This window comes from Anser anser, assembly GCF_964211835.1.
Source record: "Anser anser genome assembly, chromosome: 6".
Lineage (NCBI taxonomy): Eukaryota > Metazoa > Chordata > Aves > Anseriformes > Anatidae > Anser > Anser anser.
Genome location: NC_139726.1, coordinates 20,909,401 through 20,929,941, shown reverse-complemented (window position 1 = coordinate 20,929,941; position 20,541 = coordinate 20,909,401). Strand labels below are relative to the sequence as shown.

General features: G+C 34.7%; 1 protein-coding gene across 3 annotated transcripts in view; it reads right to left on the bottom strand.

The window, feature by feature from the left end:
- UBR3 (ubiquitin protein ligase E3 component n-recognin 3) overlaps window positions 1-20,541 on the bottom strand; it is a 104,299-nt gene that overhangs the window by 29,302 nt on the left and 54,456 nt on the right. For 2 of the 3 annotated variants that reach the window (XM_083842449.1, XM_083842450.1), the window contains 6 exons: window positions 16,053-16,202; window positions 15,451-15,584; window positions 13,168-13,278; window positions 10,898-11,110; window positions 10,009-10,145; window positions 4,360-4,445 (listed from right to left, as the gene is read on the bottom strand). In XM_083842449.1, coding sequence (XP_083698575.1) covers window positions 4,360-4,445; window positions 10,009-10,145; window positions 10,898-11,110; window positions 13,168-13,278; window positions 15,451-15,584; window positions 16,053-16,202 — 831 coding nt within the window. The remainder of the gene's footprint in view (window positions 1-4,359; window positions 4,446-10,008; window positions 10,146-10,897; window positions 11,111-13,167; window positions 13,279-15,450; window positions 15,585-16,052; window positions 16,203-20,541) is intronic. The other variant, XM_083842451.1, reaches the window with a different exon arrangement.

The following is a 20,541-nucleotide window of genomic DNA, read 5'->3' as shown; positions in this document are numbered from 1 at the left end:
GCAACAATCACAAAGAAAAATATTTATACACAAATTAAACAGAAACAGGCATAAATGGTAAGAAGTACTAATTGTTCAGCCTTAATATTGCGTTCTGAAGCTGCTCTATAAATACAGAACTACAAAAACAGAAAACAAACCATCATATCTCAAACTTTATAAAACAAAGAGGTAAGACCTGAACAATTATTACATATTTTTATAAATATGTAAATAGGACTGCCTTTATGGTTGCATACTGTGTAGTGCACACACGCACAGCTTTAAAACTTAAAATGGCAATTTTACAGCCAAATTTTCTTCAGCATTCTTGTCACACAGACTCTATCACTGACGCTAACAGCTACATTAATCATTCTTAATTTTACTTCCCAAGAGCAGCTGCCCTCATGGTTCAATCTACTAAAACAGCTCTTGACCTATTTGTTCCCACTGCCTCCACTGACGCTTGCCGCTGTAACAGCTCACCTGGGACAACATATTCTGTTTTCTGCTGTATCTAATCACCAAACTTCACAGTTCTTACAAGACTAATACAGAGTGGTGTGCTTAATCACAAGAGAGACACCTCATTATCTCATAAGAAAAACAAAAACGGGTTATATTTTGGGTTACTTTTGCTATATGTGAAATGAGTGATGTTTGCAAATAAAAACAAAAGCGGTGTCAATGCGTACAAATGAGACTAAGAAAACAGTACACACCTCTAGAAAGGGCGGGAAATTTTTAAATCTTTCCTTCCTCACTGCACAAGGTGATAAGTTACAATTTAAGTGAAAACTAGAAAAAAACAGGAATATCGCTTGGAAAAATAAATGACTATGGAAAGAGTAAAATATATTATACAATCTCTCTCTCTAAAGAGCTACTATTTTTTTTCCTTATAAATGCAACTAAATGGAAGAGGCAATGAAAGAAACTCGTAATTATGTAACTGCCTTGTTGAAATAAACCCTGCTCTATATCTGGAAAAGTAATTCTCCTGCCATTAGTCATATTTGGATTACTGTCCAAAACTAAATTACTAGTACTAAATGGAAACAGTACAGCTCTGTTCTAGGACCCCATTACCTTACATTAAAAATGAGCCCATTTTATTGCAAGATTAAATACGACTAGCTTGCTACATAACAATTAAAAAAAATACTAACACAGTACATAAACAGCATGTGAACACTTGAACAGTGAATAGATGACATTTATGTCTCCACACTGTTTGAAGCAATGTCACATACATTTACATAGTGCCTTTCACCCGGACACTTCAAAGGCTGCATTCAGTTTTTCTGAGTGTAAGACAGATATTAAGAACACCAACAGATCTGATTTAGATCTAAATATGAAAAATATGAAAATGTATCGCTCTATTCAGAAGCGTGCAAAAAGCAAGTGCCTTGTTTTTAAATGTTGTCCCTACCTCTTCAGAGGATATGCACTAGAACCCTTTAAATAATGTAACTGATAGAGGAAAAAGCACTATTTCCATATATAGCACAATCAACAAACAGAAGTACACAATAATTTAAGAAACAAAAAATATTATAGTAAGCAAAACAGAAAGTATAAGTAGAAACAATCGAGAAATGTTATTGCATTTAAAAAAAGATCGTTCAAGTTGTAGTACAGGAAAATACTTGAATCAGATCATGGGGAAAAAAAATTTCTTCTGTGTACAAATTCTGAAGGTGATGACTTAAAACTAATTCTTCTTTCCTGGGTTATTTCACTCTTGACAATGGCAACTAATGGAGTTATAAAAATGGAATTGCTGGTATCAAAAGATGCCCTACATTACCACAACCAACAGTATTAAAATCCGGCTTAAGAAATTTAAAATAAGCTAGCAAGTTAACTGTGATTTTAATCAAGCCCTTTTGTTTTGCAAAAGTAAGAGATATCCTGTATAAAATTTCCACGTATCCTTCCCTATATCACTGAAGAAGTATTTCATAAACATTTTAAATTTTGTAAATACACATTAAAACCAATAGTTTGTACAACTTCATTTAAAGCTTCATTAAGAAGACTATTTCCATATTTTTCAAATGTGAGGAACACCTATATTTTACTGGAACAAACCAAACTTGTAGAAAGTGATTTATTCTGATGAACAGACAAGGTGGTTTATTTTCAAAGATACATATAGAGTTACTGACAAAACAGTAGAACTAAGTATAATATATGAATTTAAACAGTACTTAAGTTTTCTTGTCAAAGTCACAATCCACCACAATGCAATACTCCAGCGAAGATACATTCTCTACGTGTCACTTCCAATTTGGTAATTCTCAAAAAAATGTTTCTATAATGATTAATAAGTCCTACGTGCCTTTTAAGACTTGAGGGTTATGTATTTAGAATCCTGACTTATCTTTTCACTGGCTATCAGCAAAAGGTATGTTTCTTTCAAAATCACATCTTAAGTATTTCAGAGTCCTACTTTATGCAATATGATGTTGAAGGGATGGTGTGATGAGTATAAGGATTAAATAATGTTTTACACAAAAAAAAAATAGAGTCACCTTTCGTGCCCTCAGCTTGGTGGAATTTATTTATTAAACTTTGTGGTAATTCCTCTGTTGGTGTCAACTGTTATAGTTCAAATAGAAACAATGGAGCTAGAGACACGCTGAGGAAACTGACTAGCTCTCTGGTGGTTCAACCATTCTCTGCCAAGTCATGTTCTTCCAACAATGATGACATTATTTCGTGATTTCAGGGAAAACAAAAAAACGAAACAAACAACAACAAAAACCCATTATTTTATCCTATATATGTATATATATATATGTATATATTAAGCTTTTAAATAGGCACATGCAACATTTCATACTGGTATGGCATCAAACATTTCAGTGTTTTAAGCTGCAAGGATATATTTTATTCCACTTCTATCAATAGCAAAAAATCATAAGGAGAAACTGTAAACTCCTGTCTTTGAAAAACTAGAAGATAGAAGTATGACCTTAGAGATTACAGACACCATTCTAAACTTCGAAATATCAAGACATACAGATCTTGTGTGGCTGGTATGGCTATATGAAAACAGGGGTATACTGTCATGTGTGTTGTCATTCTAAGTTTTTTCACTTGAAATTGGAAAACCTTCAAACTATTTCAAGCTGACTTCTCTTCCCTAAACTGTTCATCATAGTCTTTCAAATAAAATGCCTGTGAAATAGGTAATGCATGCAGTAAGTGGCTGAAATTCAGAGAGAAAGTGTCCACCTTAATTGTAAGCATACAATTCAAAGTAAATCATAATACAAGTAGAAATTATCAGTACAGCCTTGATTTTGTTATATGCTTCAAATTTGCAGTGATCTAGCGGTGCACTGAACATATGCGTTATTCAGGTATTTTACTTAGCTGGGAGAGGGTATGTAACAATGGTGGAAGGACACAATGTGCAGTAGGGTTTAAAACAATTTCAGAAATCAATCACAGCACTTGAATGAAATAAAATGAACTTACCTTTCCTGGCAGTAACAGAAGGCTCTTACCATAGAACAGACATGGGCAACATAGCACATGATGGGAATATTTCGTGGCTCATCATCTCAAATGATGAGAAAAGCATTGCCCATGGATAATGTATAAAAAAGGCAGAGATGGGCCCAAGTTTTCTGACATTTTTAGTACTGAATCTACTACTGCTGCAGCAGCATAAGCTCAATTCAAACAAGCATTATTAGTAGTAGTATTCTGGCAGGCTTTCCAATTTTTCTTGACAAAAGGAAGTGTCCATTCCTAACAGTCTATATCCCAGTAAAAGATTTTACATTAAGAAAAAAAGCACATCTGTCAACTATAAATGCTTTATTTGCCACGTATTCAATCTTTAAGAACAATGAGGATTTGAGTTTCTACCAAAAAAAGTCAGAATTTTGCAGTTAAAGAGCTAGAAAAATTAGAGATAGTGGATGTGAATTGGTCCCACACTTACAAATCTGCTGCCACCATGAGCTACAAGAGTACTCAGAGAAAGAGAATTCCTTCACTATTAATAGCAATAGCCAAGGTGAACAAAGCTTTTCTGTATGTCCACAAGTTCTGTTTTACCCTTACAATTCTTAATAGATTTACTCACAAAAATATGAAAGTACTGAAAACATTACATGGACTCTATGACAATTGCTTTCTAAATATATTATACTCACAATATATGAATTGCTCTAATGAATAACTAATGGAAATTAGACTTCAGATTTCTCAAATTGTAACAAAAAATAGAGATCCATTATAGCAGAAGAAAGGTTCTTAAAAGAAAAAAATGATGTTTTTTAGAAAATGTTCAAAATAGACATCTTCATTCAGTCTGCTAATAACTTATATCATACTATATAAAATAAAACTTACTTAAACATGATCTTTTTCCAGCTGTGCTTGCACCTCCTGAGCATAAATTGCCTCCTCGATGGACGAGCTCAAGTTCCAAGTTTGTTCTGCATGAAAAACATGAGGGTTTTAAATGGAATAGCATTGTTCAAGCTTCTATAGACATGACAGTCACCATAAACTCCAGTGTACACTGAATGAAAGAAAGCTGTAAACTAATCTTTAGCGTTAGGTACTGTCTAAATATGACCAAGGATAAAGCAAACATTACCAAGATACTGACACGTGTGATTTAAAATGGTTTGATTAGGAAGTACTATATTAAGAGAGCAACTACAGTTGTGACTGAAGAAAAAATAAATGTTAATTCAGCAGCATTTTTCTGAATGCACACAACTCCTTGATAATAAGGGAATTTATGTGCAAATCTAAGATGACAATGTATAGTTTGGCTAAATTTCAATCAATCAGATAAGTCTAAAAAGAGTTCTCTTCAATGGCAGTGCTTTTGTTTTCTTTAAACAAACAGATAGTACAATGGATATGCCACCAAGTCATTAAGTATGAAACTAGTTTAAGTTATAATGGAAGCAATGACCTTTTTTGACAAGTTAGTTAAGAAAAGTCTGAGAGGTTAATTCTGAACTAAACACTGGTATTCGCTGCAGCTTATTAGTATGAAACAGGAGTTTTGTCACGAAATCTCTACTATACCACATTGATGATTGCTTTCTTAGTATTACAGTAATCTGATACTTAGGCGCCAATTGCTTAGGCCATATTTGATAGCTTTGTTTGATTTTCGAGTTGGATGTTGCAGTACTGTGTTATCTTTTACCCCCGAGACTTGGAGCAAACAATTTACTTTATGCTCTCCGAGAGGTTGTTTTAACAAATCAACATACATTCCTTTAATTAAAATAAAGGAATAATTGTATTATTCTGAAACATTATTTTGCCAATATAATACAAACTGCAAAGCTCAGTCCAAACATACTCAGTCCTTCAACTAAAATCATACAATTTTAATTTCAATATAACATGACTGAATACATATTGAAATCTATTCTAGAGTTTTATGCATGTAATATATTTAAGTAATTTATGTAAGAAGAAGCTACAGGATGACTATTTTATTCAAAATAGAATATTTCTTTAAAATTTCAGCTCCATCAGTTTGAAAGAATAATGTTTTTGATATGCATTGTTTGTCAAGATACTTTCATATGCTTCTAAAATAGTAACATTTCAGAATATTACTGTCCTTAAGTTTTCAGCTTATGCCACCCATTTCTGAAGGAATGCTTTAATCCTCTCTGCTCAGAAAAAAAGCAATTTAACATTGATAATGTGACTGCTCAGAGCTCCATCTGGTTGCTGCTGATAAGGGCATCTGTGTGACAGGGGAATTTTCCACTCTTCAGGCGATTTGCAGTGCTCACTGAACTTCTAAAAATCTACCAGCAAAGAAGCAGGGATAGGGATTTCATATTAGTGGACAAAATAGCAACTGTAGATCAGCATGTGCTAGTTCATCATGGGAATATAAATGAAACCAGTATATTTTATTTCTACAAACCTTCCGATAACTAATTTGGAGAACAAAATTAATGGCAGCCTCCTATTAAAACCAAGAGAATGAAGACATTCAGGTAGGTGCTTTTGATTTAAATCTAAGAGCAATTTTAGATCCCGAATGTTCAATTTCCCTTTTACCAAGACATATGTATAATTTTACAAAACAAAAAACTCAGAATCCTGAAAAAAACTCTTCTTGATGCACTCTTCACCATAGTTAATGTATGGAGAAAGATTTCTAGAAACATACTCTCTCACACAGCATACTAATTCTCCCTTCCCACACTTCTTCATTGCCCCAAGCTTCTCAAAGTCAGCAGCTTATTAGTTCAGCTTTTTTGAAAAGCTAAATATTAGCCTTTTCCTTTAAGACAGCTCCTTCGAAACACACCTAAGCCTTGGTGGAATAGCACATAGAAGGGAAAGCATCTTCTGTGAGACTAGAATACTTGTCCTTATAAAGCTGTTCCACACCAGGTACAGCTCTAATCGTTTTTCAAAAGGACCTGCATTTCTCCGCCCTGTTCAAGCTCCCTTCTCTCCTGGGATCTGATAGAAACGCCTGAGTTCCACCTACCCTCTGCTGAAGTAAAGCAGAGCTCTCACTGTCTATTTTCTCAATGGAGAAAAACTCGGGGCATCTGATAGCAAAGGATACTTGCAGAGACCACTCTGTGTTCCACTGTTCTATCTCAGCCCCCTCAACATGAAGAAAAGAGAAGGAGAAAGAAAATCCATATAAGTGACTTATTCCTTTATCTAAAAATCTTTGTGCCATTCATTGGAGCAACGAGTTTTGTAGAACACTGGCTTTATCTTCTACACCCACAGAAAAAAAAAATGAGAAGATGGATTTTGTTCAGTTGTACTGAATCCTGATTAAAAACTGCTGTACTTCATGCCTTTTTGTGGGCTTTCATGGAAGAAGGAATGTCTCGGGGAAACATACCAGGGTGCGTGGATACTGCCAGTTTCTCAGAACTTTTACCAGGACAGAGTATGAGAAGGTAAAAAAAGCAAAACCTTCTGCAGAAAGAGAACGTATTTGATTCCTCCGTATTTGAGACCTCCTCATTCCAACACTACCATCTTACCCACTTCACCTGACAAAGACAACTTATATGTGAAAAAACACGTATTGAGACTGACTGGAAGAAAAAGAACACATGGTTCTTGTATCGGTTTATACAGAGTGACTCCAAAAAACAGACATTGATTACACAGCCAACAAAGCACGAGACCTGTTGTTATGCAATACAGAAACATCCTCCAAGCTACCACAAATGACAGTCAAAGTTATGAATTACTATGAAGCTATTAGAATTAAAGCAAGGCACACAAGATTTGTGAATGACACTATACTAATACCAAGAATGTCAGCAAAGACAAGGAAGGATGCGTAGGAGAAGGGTATGACTTCAACAAGGCCCGATGCTAGGGAAAGGGGCAGGTAGCTAAGGAGCTGCTGCTCCAGCTGTGCACGCAAATCAAAATGCCAAAACACTAAATGCCTTTTTTGCTATGAAAGCAGACAGGGGCTAGCTCTCCCACTAACTAGTGGAGAATTCCCTTGTAATTTCTTTCCTCTGTTACCAATGACATCTGTCCAGGGTAGCAAAACCAAAGAAAGGGCAGCAAGGTCCTGTTTTCCTGAAGCAGAAAGGATAAGCAGCTGCAAGTGCCTGCATCTTGTTTAACCAGTAGCACACCCAGTTCAACAAGCAGAAATCTACTTCAAAGCTGGCCTCCAAAATAGCATCTTTGGGAAGACCGCACAAGATGACAGCTTCTGATTGAAAATGGAACACGACTTATAAAAAGATTAACAGTGTTTTAAATTAATTCACTTGCAAATATATGGGGATCAATAAAAATATCATTAGATTACATTCAAATGTTTATTTAAGCATGCACTGCTGACTTTGACCACTACCAATGTTATATTAAATACCAGGAAAAAATTTGATTAACAGCTGCAGTTGGTCTGACCAAAGACTATGGAATGTTTCATAATACATGAAATTACAAGCACTCAGTGGTGAATTGATTGGTAAGGAACACCAAAATACCATCACCTCAAAAAGAACTATGGATGGAAATAAGGAAGAAACAGACTGAGTAACAGGAAGAGCTTCTAGAAATTAAGTTACTTCAGTCTGTGATTTGAAAGTACCATTGTGGACAGTCCATTGCTTGGATACTTAAAATTAAATGAAACAAACAAAAATTATACAAAGAAAATTATCATTTTTTTTAACCAGCTCACTTAAATTTATTTCCATATATGCAAAATGTAAGGTTTTATTAACCTGTCTTCAGAGGTTTAAAAAAAATCAAATTCTTTAGTTCTTACACAACTATCAAATACTTGAAGTCTGTAAATGTGTATTGCTGAATTAAAAGACAAGAGATGGATGTTAACCATTTTGTAGAAGACTTGCCAGGCATACTCATAAGTGACCTTCTGAGTTACAGTAACAATATAGAAGGGTGCATCCAACACCTGAAATCCTTCATACAAGGATAAATGGCAAACAGCTGACAGTAGTCTGACCAAACAACATTTCACACTGAGTACAGTAAACATCTTAATCCTAGTGGCAAATGATAAATTGACCCCAGCACTGCAAGAAGCAAGGAGACTCTGTTCCAGTTTGATGTGTTTTTAACTCTTGGGAGAAAAACAAAATATCTTGGGCCTATGATGTTCATACAAAAATCATAAAATAGATCTATATTTAAAATATGCTTAGTGTAACATTACACTCAGAAATATATTAAAACAAACTTTTTATACCGTAAATGGCTTGTAAAGTTACTGTTGCAAGTGATCATACTTTCATGCAGGAAATTTTAATTTTGAGTCATTTGTATTTTATGAAGAATATTAAATAGTATTGGCCAAGTACCTAATTGCCCCAAATCTCAACATTATTTACTCTTCTATACAATATATCACTTAAATTAATACAGAATAATCTTCTCTCTTGCTATGTATATAATTTAATTTCTCTTCTTAATCAAGGCTCTGTTAAGATGCTCTTACAGAACATACATAGATTATTGTACAATTCTGTTAGCAGAAACTTTAAGTTGGAAGGGAACTCTGGAGATCATATGGTCCAACCTTCTGTCAAAAGCTGAGCCTCAGATTTGATTATCCAAAGCCCTGCCGAGCCTAGGCTTGAACACTTCCACCACTTACGTGGTAAAGACAGTCAGCAAACAGAGTTTATGGAAAAACCGTAAAAAATGCTACTGGATTATATCACTTCCATGCTTGCACTTTCTCTGCAGTCACCACCTTCCCTGCAGAGCTTACTTAATTAAGGGTTTTGAAAATTAGTTGCTTAATGAGTATTTCAGCATCTTCTTATGGAAAAGCCTCGTATTATAGTATATTATAGTAAATCCAAACAGTTTTATGTTTCAGAGCATCTTAAAATAAATGCTACAGAGACAGAGGGAGGGACTGGTTCCTCTTCTTGGCTATGCTTGCTCTGACACTGACAGCAATAATCTGGAATCACATATCACAGAAAAAATACTAGCACTTTTGACACTTTAAAAAAATATTATATGACAAGAGATCCCCGTCTGCTGATACAGGAAAGGCTCCTTCTGTGATCCCCAATTAAGTAAGAAAAACTAACATAATGGAGAGATTAAAAATACCCTCTGGTTTAAAAAAATAACAATAGAGAAATAAACTAATTCTGCTAAGTAACGGCAGAGAAGATTTAATAGTTTGGGAAAGGAAGGTAGAAAATAAATTCAACATAAAATTTTGATATATGGATAGCAAAACATTGGATAAAGAATAGAACTAGATAAGCAGCACACAAGATGTTCTGCACGTTTTGCTCCACTGCTGCATAAACTAAAAATGAACTGAGAGGCACGTAATTCCATCTTACATATGCCTGCATATAAAAATCAGAAAATACAACCTTGATATACTAAGTGCTCAGAAAGCACTTTTTAGGGAGGATGTGATAGAGTTTTAATTAAAAAAAATTAAAAAGGAAAACTTATGTGGTAATACCATTAGTGATAACCAAAATCATACAATGTAAGAAGAAAAATTCTCACCTGGCTACTGAATACATAAACAGAAAATCATTGTCAGGTGATCCAGGACTCTTGCTGTAATCTGTGTACTTCTTCTGTGTGGTACTTTTTATGTCTTTCATAACAGATTCCATTTCTTTACTGAGATTGGTTTCAGACTATGAACAAAGACAAAAGATTACTTAATTCTACCTGAAGAAATACAATAGCTGATCACAAAGTGTACTAATTTCATATTTATAAAAACATATTTGCAATCATGAAAAATACGTATTAAATGTTAATATTCTGTCTCACAGAATGTTTTGTTATTCTGATTTGTTCAGAATAGTGCAAGCAGTGAGATTCTTGAACTTGCATTATTTTAGAATGTACCTGCATTGCACAAGTACATGAAAATAACATCTCTATCAAGACAGAAAGGCTAACAATAATAACTAAGTTAATTCCATGATTCAAAAAGACCTCACAAAACTTTGCAATATGGGAGCATCCACTACACTGCATGCCAAGTACAACAAATAATCCATATCCAAGTGTTCATAATAGATATTCTTTAAATAGCTTCTAGTTAGAAGGATATTGGTGTTTTCACATTGTCAAGAAATGATACATGAATTTAATATTACATGACTCAATTCTATGTAAATTACTATGGAAAGAAGTGAAAATGTACTCCAAAAAATATATGAATCAAATTTCTTCATAGCTTTTTATGGCTTATTTTTAACAGGCCCTCCAATAAATGGTGTAAATATTTAAAATATTTTGCTTGAACAATAAAATGTTATCTTCCTTATCAAAAGGAAATGAAGTTTCCCATGCTGTCGAGTTTCTAAGAGGTCACAAATGCAATATAATGTAAAAACTGAAAGGTAGAGGCAAATTAACAAGGATCTTTCTGCCTTACACTGATGCTTACTGGGAAAGTTCCCAGCTGTTCTTGAAGGTCTTCCACCTCCTGTACAAGATCTTGCATACACTTGTTACTATGACTTTGCCAAAGGCTTCTTTCCATGTTGTTTCCAGGATAACAAGGAAGAACACTGTTAGCAAACTGCCTACAGAGGGGACAGGTAAATTCTCCTTTGTCGACTGAAAAACCCTGGAGGACCTGGTCATTCTAAAAGAAAACAAAGAAAGTATAGCTGAAATTTGCCAAAGATTAGACTTCGTAATTTTGGTTTCAGGTGCATTGATAAAAATTCTAAAAACTAAAAACTGTAAAGAAAGAAAAATTTTCACTCAAGTTAGTAGCAAGGGCTTTTTTCACTACAGACTATTACAACCCTCAAATTCAACTACTCACAATGTCTAATTTAAAGTGATCTTCATTGTCTACAATATCACCATAACAAACCACAAAACACTTCAATGTGGTATTATGAATATTTCACATGTGCTGTCTCTATCAACTCCCATTGATTGAGATTCCCTTAGTAGCAACTTTTCATTTGTCAAAAGGTAGTTTTATTTTCAGTCTTGAAAAATACTCAATGATATTTCTCAAAAGTACAGGCCAAGAAACTTAATCAAGTAGCCACTGGAGGGCAGCATGACAAAAAAAGCTTATTACTTCCTCTTTACCACAAAGGATAAGAAAATGGACACGGAAGTATCATTTTGGGAAGTGGGACCACCTTCAGAGTACTCCCGTTACTGGCAAATGACCCTGTTTCAGTGTTGTGAATAGCCCCAAGGGTCCTGGTAAACTTACGCATACTCTTCTGGATGTTGATCTCTGATTGTATTACATAAAAATGTTTAATAAAAATAGATGTTTAATCCAGATGAACACAAGTCTTTATAAATAATTTTGGTACTAGGAATGCTAGAAATTGTCATAATTATTGTACACTAATAAATAATAAAAATTGTTATAATCTAGAAATCTTCAAGAACAGAATGAGACAGAATAATAATTTATTGGCTGTTTAATTGAGAAGCCACCAGGAAAGAGAATTCAGTACCTATATGATGCAAAATGTTATTTTTCTAATATTCCATAAATTGAGATTCTACAGTGAAAGCCCAGATTTTACTTATTTTGATGACATAATTAACCCTAAAAGCATCTTTACATTTAAATAGAAAAGAACAGTTCATCATTGAATCCAATAAAGGTGGCCCAGCTACCAGTTCCTCAAAGGGTAAGTTTCACAGTATGAATAATGCTAATACTACAACTACAGAACATTGTTAATAATTTTTCTCAGAAACACAGACTTATGAAAAAAATAAAACTAAACAATTACCACATGAACTAAACTTCAGTGAGAAAGCAATTTCTTATCAAACAAAAAGTTATCATTTAGTGTAATAAAATAAAGACTAAATACCACAGAAAATAACAATTGCTTAATCTGATCACTTCCTACCACTGTGGAGCTTATAGTAACATTCTCGAGTGTCACTGAGGAGATCTGTAATGGGGCTGCAAAAAGAGGTTGAGGGGGTACAGAAGGCCAGCAACATCAATGGAAACACAAATCAATTTTCTCAGACCATGCAAAAACATGAATGTCTGTTCCAACCTACAACTTCTGAGGTTTAACTAATAAACTGTTTTAAAACCATATACATAGAAGTAATTTCCTAATAATATTTTCTAAGGAGAAGAAAAAGGGGGGGGGGGGGGTGCAAAAGGCATAATTCACAAGAGTGAAGCCATTTCAACTCATTTATTTAAACTGTTTGTATATAAGTAACATATCTTACCTAACTGGAAATAAAAATCTAACTTTCCTAATATGAAAACTCGTGTTTGAGATTAGCCAAACTTATGTTTGTCAAATACATTCCTCAGTAACTTCTAATGCAAATTAAACACCAAAATAGGAGTCTATGAAATAGAAATAAAAAAACTAAGAAATTCTTTACCTGAATATGTATGACAGGAAAAAAAAAAAAAGAAAATCAATGATTTTTTAATAATAGTATTAATTTAGTTTTTTTCCCTGGTATATCAGAATAACTGAAAATGAAACACTTCTGCTAATAACGTCACAGTGTAGTAAGATCTAATATCTACATTTCAGAAACAACATAAAAATATCTTATCCACTGATGCAAAACTTAAGCATCCAATCTTTCTTTCCCTGAATTGGACAGTGTAAATCCAATGGATTCGATTGAGAACAGTTAAAATCCAAGTAAAATGATGATCTTTGTTTTACTTACCCGTAAAGATTCCATGTAAGATTTATGACAATCTATGTGCAAAGTGTGACCACAGGTTTGTACATAAACACCTCCTTCCCAGCCTATTGACACTGCTTGAAGGCAGGAACTCTAAAAAACAATCAAAAATCCAGAACAAGTAAGAAAAACAAAGAACTATATATATAAAGGGTTACAAGGTATTTACCAAAACTCATTTTAAGATTAGAAAATTTTTTATTTGCATTCTATCTAAAGGACATATATTATGGAAATAACTTATCCAGATGAAAAATGATTTATTTAAGTGATTATTCCTTCAGTGGGAAAAAAATATTCCCTGACTGGCAGGAAATGTCATATTTCAGTTAAGAACATGCAAAAGTAACCGTTATGGAAAAAAATTGGCCTGTTTTGTCCAGACTGTATATAGCACATTACTTTTTGATATTCCACACACACACACACCTATGATCAAGAATTAACAATTAACTGCTTGTGTTTCACAACTTAAAATTTTCACATCTGAGTTAAATTATTCTCATGCCTCCTGAAATCTGTTGTTAGAGGAAGGACTCTTACTGGGAAGGACACAGTAGATAAACAAAAGGACTTCTTGTTGCTTAGCTCAGCTGAACAAGCCACTCAAGACATGAACAGATGTTTCCATTTTTATGCCAAAAGAAATTTAAGGATTAGTTCTTTCAAGCAGAGATATTTTTTTTTTAGCACAGTATTGACCTGGAAACTCGAAATCAGAAATAGCTAATTCAACTAGCAGTTGAATCAGGACTGGAAGTCTTAAAAGCAGGATGCATTTGCTCATCGCATTCTAGTATATTTTAGACTAGTCTGTTGGTAGTGTTACTATACAGAAATGGAAAAATACACTTCAGTGAGATCAGGCTTTTGAGTTAACAGTTTGCTTGGAATGTCTTTCATTTGCAGGATGCAAATGTAAAAATAAAGCTACAGTATTACTTCAGTACTTTTAATCTATTTATTAGGAAGTAACGTTCATTAACAATGGGGAACATTAAACAAACATGGGTATACATTACCGACACACACAGACTTGACACTTTCTCAGCATGAGAAACTGAGATGTTATACAAATACCCAATAAATAAAGAGTGCTACTTTATTTTTAGGCAAATATCCATATTAAAAAAAAAAATCCTAGGTTAACTGAGGACAGCTTCATAGAAACAATGTCTAATGCCATCAATGCCAAAAAGAAAAACTTGGCCAGTTTCAACTATCTGTGGATCACAGACTGAGAAAGCTAGCAACCATATCTGAGTAAAAATTCTTTTTTTTTTCCTTCTCCTCTTTAAAGCCAATATGTAAGCTTCTAAATGCTGATTATTTGGTTAAATCTGCCTAAGAGCTAGTATGTCACCTGGGACTAATCTATAAACACAAATCTAGGGTCATGGGACACATTTCCTCCTCCCCGAGAATAATTTCTGGGAAGATATTTGTATCATCTTACAGAACTGTTTTATACTGTAGCAGGGAAAATATCAGACAGCATTTCCATAAAGGTCTAACAGTGAGTGAGTCCTGTTAAGCAAAAAAAATTGGCTCTCAAAATTAAATATGAAAAGCTGTAATGTATTGCTTTTAGTTATATGAAGCAATACAAAACTCTGCTTGGAACAACTAACAGAACTGCAAAGCAGACAATAATATATCAATGAAAGTAAATGTGAACTTCAGTCATTTTGTACAGAGTTGAGGATATAGCAGAAAAGGATCAAGTCTTCTGCTGGCCCCTCATTCCCATCCACTCACTTTCACTTTCTCTGTGGTTGTTCAGAAAACAATTACAGGTCAAAACTACTCTTTCTACTTCCTCTCTGCCACTAAAATACTTTTAACCAAGAGTAATTCTTGGTTACTTGTAGTAAACAGTTCCTAGTAAGATGGGGTTCACAGAACGGCTGCAAGAAAGCTGGTGTTTTGAAAATAATACCTAAGACAGCAAAAGCACCTCTCAATTGTGTGGTTACACTGATTTATGAAATACCCTCTTTTAGACAAGATCTGCATAGATATTTAACAAATATACATTCTGTAGACATACTATTTGCCTGTGCTAAAAACGTAACTAGGGGAAAGCTAGACACTATTTAAAAATAAGGACCCTATCAAATGTAAACACTTTGTAACTACTGCAATACAAACTGTTTGCTAAAAGTAGAAATGAAACTAGGAGGAGGACTCTTACTTTGTAATTTCCTATACCTTTTCACACACCTCACTTCATAAATGGTAGTACTATTCAAATGAAATACTTACATCTTTAAAGTATCGCTGTAAAGTTGTAAGCCTCACATCATGCAGTGCTGCACAGGTATCCCTAGAGTATATCTGCTCCTCCTCAGTAGTTGGCAGTTTCTTTGGCTCAGTGCTATTGCGGCATTGTCCCAACACTGTATACAGAAAAGAAGCAAGAAAGAAAAACAATATGCTGAAGAGTTAAGAAAACAACCAACAATTTCTGGTTTGTAACTACAATAAGTTCTGTTGATATTAAACAGTAAAAAAATTACTAAAGAAACTAAATTCTGAAAAGAGTGCTTTTGTACTGGAATTGTGTATACACATAGAGCTATTTTCTTTTTTTTTTTCTAGTGTCCATTTTCCTGCAGGTCTGCATATGTGCTACTTTTACAAAATAAACTACAACAGCGGGGAATTAAACTAAACTGTTCACTCTTCTCCCAAACATTTAAAATTTCCCAGTATCCTTAGATGTACAGATAAGCCTCAGAGCAGACCATCCATACATCAAAAGAGGACTTCCATTCTCTTTCCATGCTCCATGAAACTCAACAATATTTATGCATGCATAATAAAAGCTGTAGAAACACTGCTTATCTAACAAGTCACATTCATACCTGAAGATGCTTGTAATAGTACAACTAGCCCTGTAGGTCTGTCTTCAGTGGAAGGACCACTTTGCCCACAAATTACACAATCATATATTGCCTCAGAAACATGTTGTTCTGATGTAGCTATCTCCATGGCAATATCAGCATCTGGTGATTCTAAAAAAGGATAAGAAAACCAACATTATACAAAGGGCAAGAAATCCAATCGCACTGATGTAGTGAAGAACACGTCAAAATCATTTCTCTATAGTTCATCTAGAACCAAAATATTGAAGGTTACTTGAAACTAACCTTGCTGCTTCAAGAAGAAAGACATCTATACAAGGAAGTACATGTTTTCCCACGTTCAAAACTATTTCTGGTGAAATTAAATGTTTAGTTCGAGTTCTGTATTAAACTTCATCTTTTTAAAACATGAATAAAGACAAGAAGCAACTTCTATTTCATTAGATACTGTACTGAAACCTCAGAATATATAGGGATGAAGGGTAACAAATGTGAATCTCTACTACAACCAGAGATGCTGATAACTAACATTTTCCTTCTAATTATTGCCAGAGTAGGTCTGAAGAAATAGAAAATAATTTTAAAGATGATAAGACAAGATGAATGAATTAAACAGTAGTATCAACCCTAACGTACAGATCTGGTCGTCAGGTCTAACTGCCAAATTGGGAGTATGTCAAGTGAGCTCCTTTTAGACAAACCACCTTCAAGACCGAGATGCCTTCAGGCTATACCCCATAAGTTGTATAAGAATCAACAGTACATGTTTCAACATTTACATTAACCTGGAAGTACCTACATTGATATATGTATTTTATATATATAAACTTGACACTTCTCCACCTTGATTCTTCTATATCATACATACATCCTTCCACTGAGTTTAAAAAAATACTACCAGTAATCTGTCTTATCAACAAGCCGTATGTAATGCAGTCATTTTGTAACATAAATGTAGCTTAAGGAAACATAGAAATTTTTTTTTTTACATGAAACTTGGACAGTCTTTAAAAATTTGGGGTGCCTTAACAAAGCAATCTTCTGATATTCTATATAAAATGTAATGTATAATTTAAGATTAACTATAAAAACGTAATATCTGAGATCTGTTTTCCCAGTGGTCCACATTATTATTTCCTAGGTACACAGACAGAAGTGCTAAAAGCTAAAGATCAAAGTACTGAAGCAATTACAACTAATGCAACTTTGTTCACATGACAAGTAGCGGTAGTATTTTTTGGAGGCAGGGGGAGTGGAGGATGTTAAACAAAAGAGAAGGAATTTGTAGTTATTTCTACATCTGGTTCAATATCACAGAATGGCTGAGGTTGGCAGTAACCTCTAGAGGTCATCTAGTCCAACCACCCCACTCAAAGCAGGATCAGCTACAGCAGGTTTTACAGGGCTGTGTTCAGTCAGGTTACGTTACAATCAATGCTAAATGAAGCTAGATTTTATCTGAAGATAAAATGAAAATTCTTTACTTAACATTTTTCACACACTACTGATTTCTTAAGCTAAATTCAAGAGAAATTTCATGCACAGCAGGAGAAAAGTACAGCATTTAAAATCATTTCTGCAGTCTGTGCAGGAACAGGCTGTGCCAAAATCCACTTGAGATGCTCTCTGCTGAAAAAAAAATAACCTAGAAATAAAGCTAAGAATTCTTTTTTGTTTTGGAAGAACCACAGGACTGAATGATCCTCTCCTAAGTGCTCAGGAACACACACACAAACTCCTGCTCTAGAATATAAGGGTGCTTTGCTTCCGTTCTTTCCTAGAAGATGAGTTATCAAAAGAAGAACACCGCCTCCTGACCTTCATATGTGCCCTTTATCTCCTTAAGTAGGCCAAGGTGCTGGATAGAGAACCCAAAAACCTGAAGCGTATCAAGAGTCCTCATGCAGAAATGCTTTTAGGAATGCTCTCTTCCGTAAGCCCACAGCAAGCTCAGAAAAGGAGGCCTGCTGCTATGAGGAGAGACGAGCTGGATTCAAGGCAGCATCTTTCTTTGCTACGAAAGAATCCATGCAATGTTCTCACTCACAAGGCAGAACCAAAATTACACTGTTTTAGTAAGTATTGATTTTTCAGTCAGTTATTGAGGGTCGTATGAAAATGAACTACAATCTTCCTTGACCTACAGCTGTTAGTATTGTACACATCTATCACCATCTAGTGGCAGTCAGATGAACAATGAACAAAGAAGCAAAATGCATCAACTGCAAACATTTTTTTATTGCAAGAGTCCAAGCAAGCAGAAAACCTAGCAGCAATTGTTTACTTCCTCCTGTTACATTAAAGCTGCTTTTCATATTTAACGTCACCTCATCATCGTGTAACACATACTCTCATATACCTGTATATCAAAAATACATGACGTGACCACAGAGCTCCTGTCTTTATAGTTTTCTAAAATTATGCCGATGAAACAAAATATGCAACCATTCAATATTTTTCAGTAAGCGTAGGAAGAGAATAGTGTGGCAATCTCATTTTGAACAATTCAGCAGAAGTCCTTAGGATCAGCTAACATTCTACTGATAAAATATCATTCATTCATCATGAATTCCATATTCTAAACATAAGGAAAGAAAGATCTTAGTATTTAAAAGGTACTTCCAATCAATTTAGAAGTATACAGATCAGACACACTATCTCCTATGTGCAGACAAATGAAAAACAAGCTGATTTCAGAATTCAGTGACCAAACAGATACTTCCTTCATACCTACATCTAGTGCTAGGTGACTTCAGTGAACAGTAAAATTTCATAGGAGCTAGATTTCTAGCACAAAGGAGGACTTCCTAATAAATGATTTCCTCCAGAGAAGGCAAAAAAAAAAAGTCAACCTACACAAAATGCATAGGTAAGAGAAATAGGAAAGGATTTAAAACCTCCAAGAAATTATAGACTAAAAAAAAAGACAGTTCTTTTTGAATGGACTACTACAAACCATGATTACTGGCTAAAACTAGTTTTCAGCTTCCTTCTGACAGCATAACTCCTGAGGTAAAAATAGATCAGTGGCAGTGTGGGGAAAAAAATGAAGAAAACTCCACATACAGTGATCTTCTCAATCTTGCCATTCTAGTCCTTCTCATCTTGCCTTCCGAAGTTTTGTCTCTGTGGAGCTCCTGTGGAAGCAGCAGACCCTGGCTCACTAGCTACATGACCTGCCTCTACATGCCAACACTAGGAAGGCTAAGAAGGTATTTCCATGAAAATAGCACTTGTTACATCTCAGAACATTGCATTATTGAGAACAAAAGGAATCCTCTGTCAGCTATTTTTAAAGATACAGGTTTGGGGGCATATTAACCTTCTACCTTTCAAGCAGGTTTTGCAGGAGCCTGAAGTTCTCTTCTGTAAGAAAATTGCTGTCACGCCAATCAAGATATCTCAACGTGTCTCTGGAGATTCAGAAAGTAGATACTGGCAACAGGAGAACAAGGAGGACTGATGTGCTTCTAGTTGATAGGCCAAAGCCTGGCTTTACCCGCCAGCCAGCAGTCATATAAGACAGCAAGTGTATTTTATGTTAATCACTCTTTGGAAAACAACCAAAGATGCTCACGGTTTTAAATCATGGGGGGAGTTTTATCTAATTGGTTTCACCCACACTTGCCGTAATGACATCAATGCCTGTGAAGGAGTGAATTGGAAACACAATAACAACACGACATACTGACACCAGTTCACCAAGTTTCTTTCCTGAGGTTTGTCTGCTGTCAGAGCAAACCCCACAGCCTTACAGTGTGTTCTGGGAGTTTTCTTTGCCCCTGTGAATTAATTCAGAAATCTGGATAAATATGAACCTCATTAAGAACAACAAAGTTCAAATCACTAAAGGATGAAAATATTTAAACTGAGACAGAAACCTAGAGTAGTGCCAAACACTTCACTACTCCCATGGGTTTTAAAAGAAGTTTATTATTTAGCTCTTGGCTTAGATTTGTATTAATAGGAGCAAAAGACCCAAATTTACAAAATCCCAGCATTTGCTACCTCCTATCTAATACGGATCAGTCTGCTAAAAACTCCATTTTATTACAGAATGCATTGCTGCCTTTTTTTTCTTTTCTATTTTGTACTCTCCCTAGTTTAAGGGTATGATTCACTCCCCTTCTTTCCCCTAGTCAGCAAAACCTCAAAACCCAAAGGGCTGTGTAAAGGTGTCTAAACATGATAAATATAGTTTACAACCTCTGACTGTAGTCAACGTACTTCCTGCTGTACACGTTGTGCTTCAGAGTGGCCCCCTAGCATCAAAGCAACCATTAGTATGCTAATAGTCTCTGCCCTGACCCAGCATATATATTCTCAGGAGATCAGTACTTAATTTATTTTTCTATCCGGGTTTGGAAGATTGAGAGTTAGGAAATGTATGTCACCTTGCATTAGAACTGTTCACTCCTTTTTAAAAACTAGCTAAGGAGCACTTGCTTGAAGGACAAAACGATGTCCTGCTGCAATTGCATGTGATAGG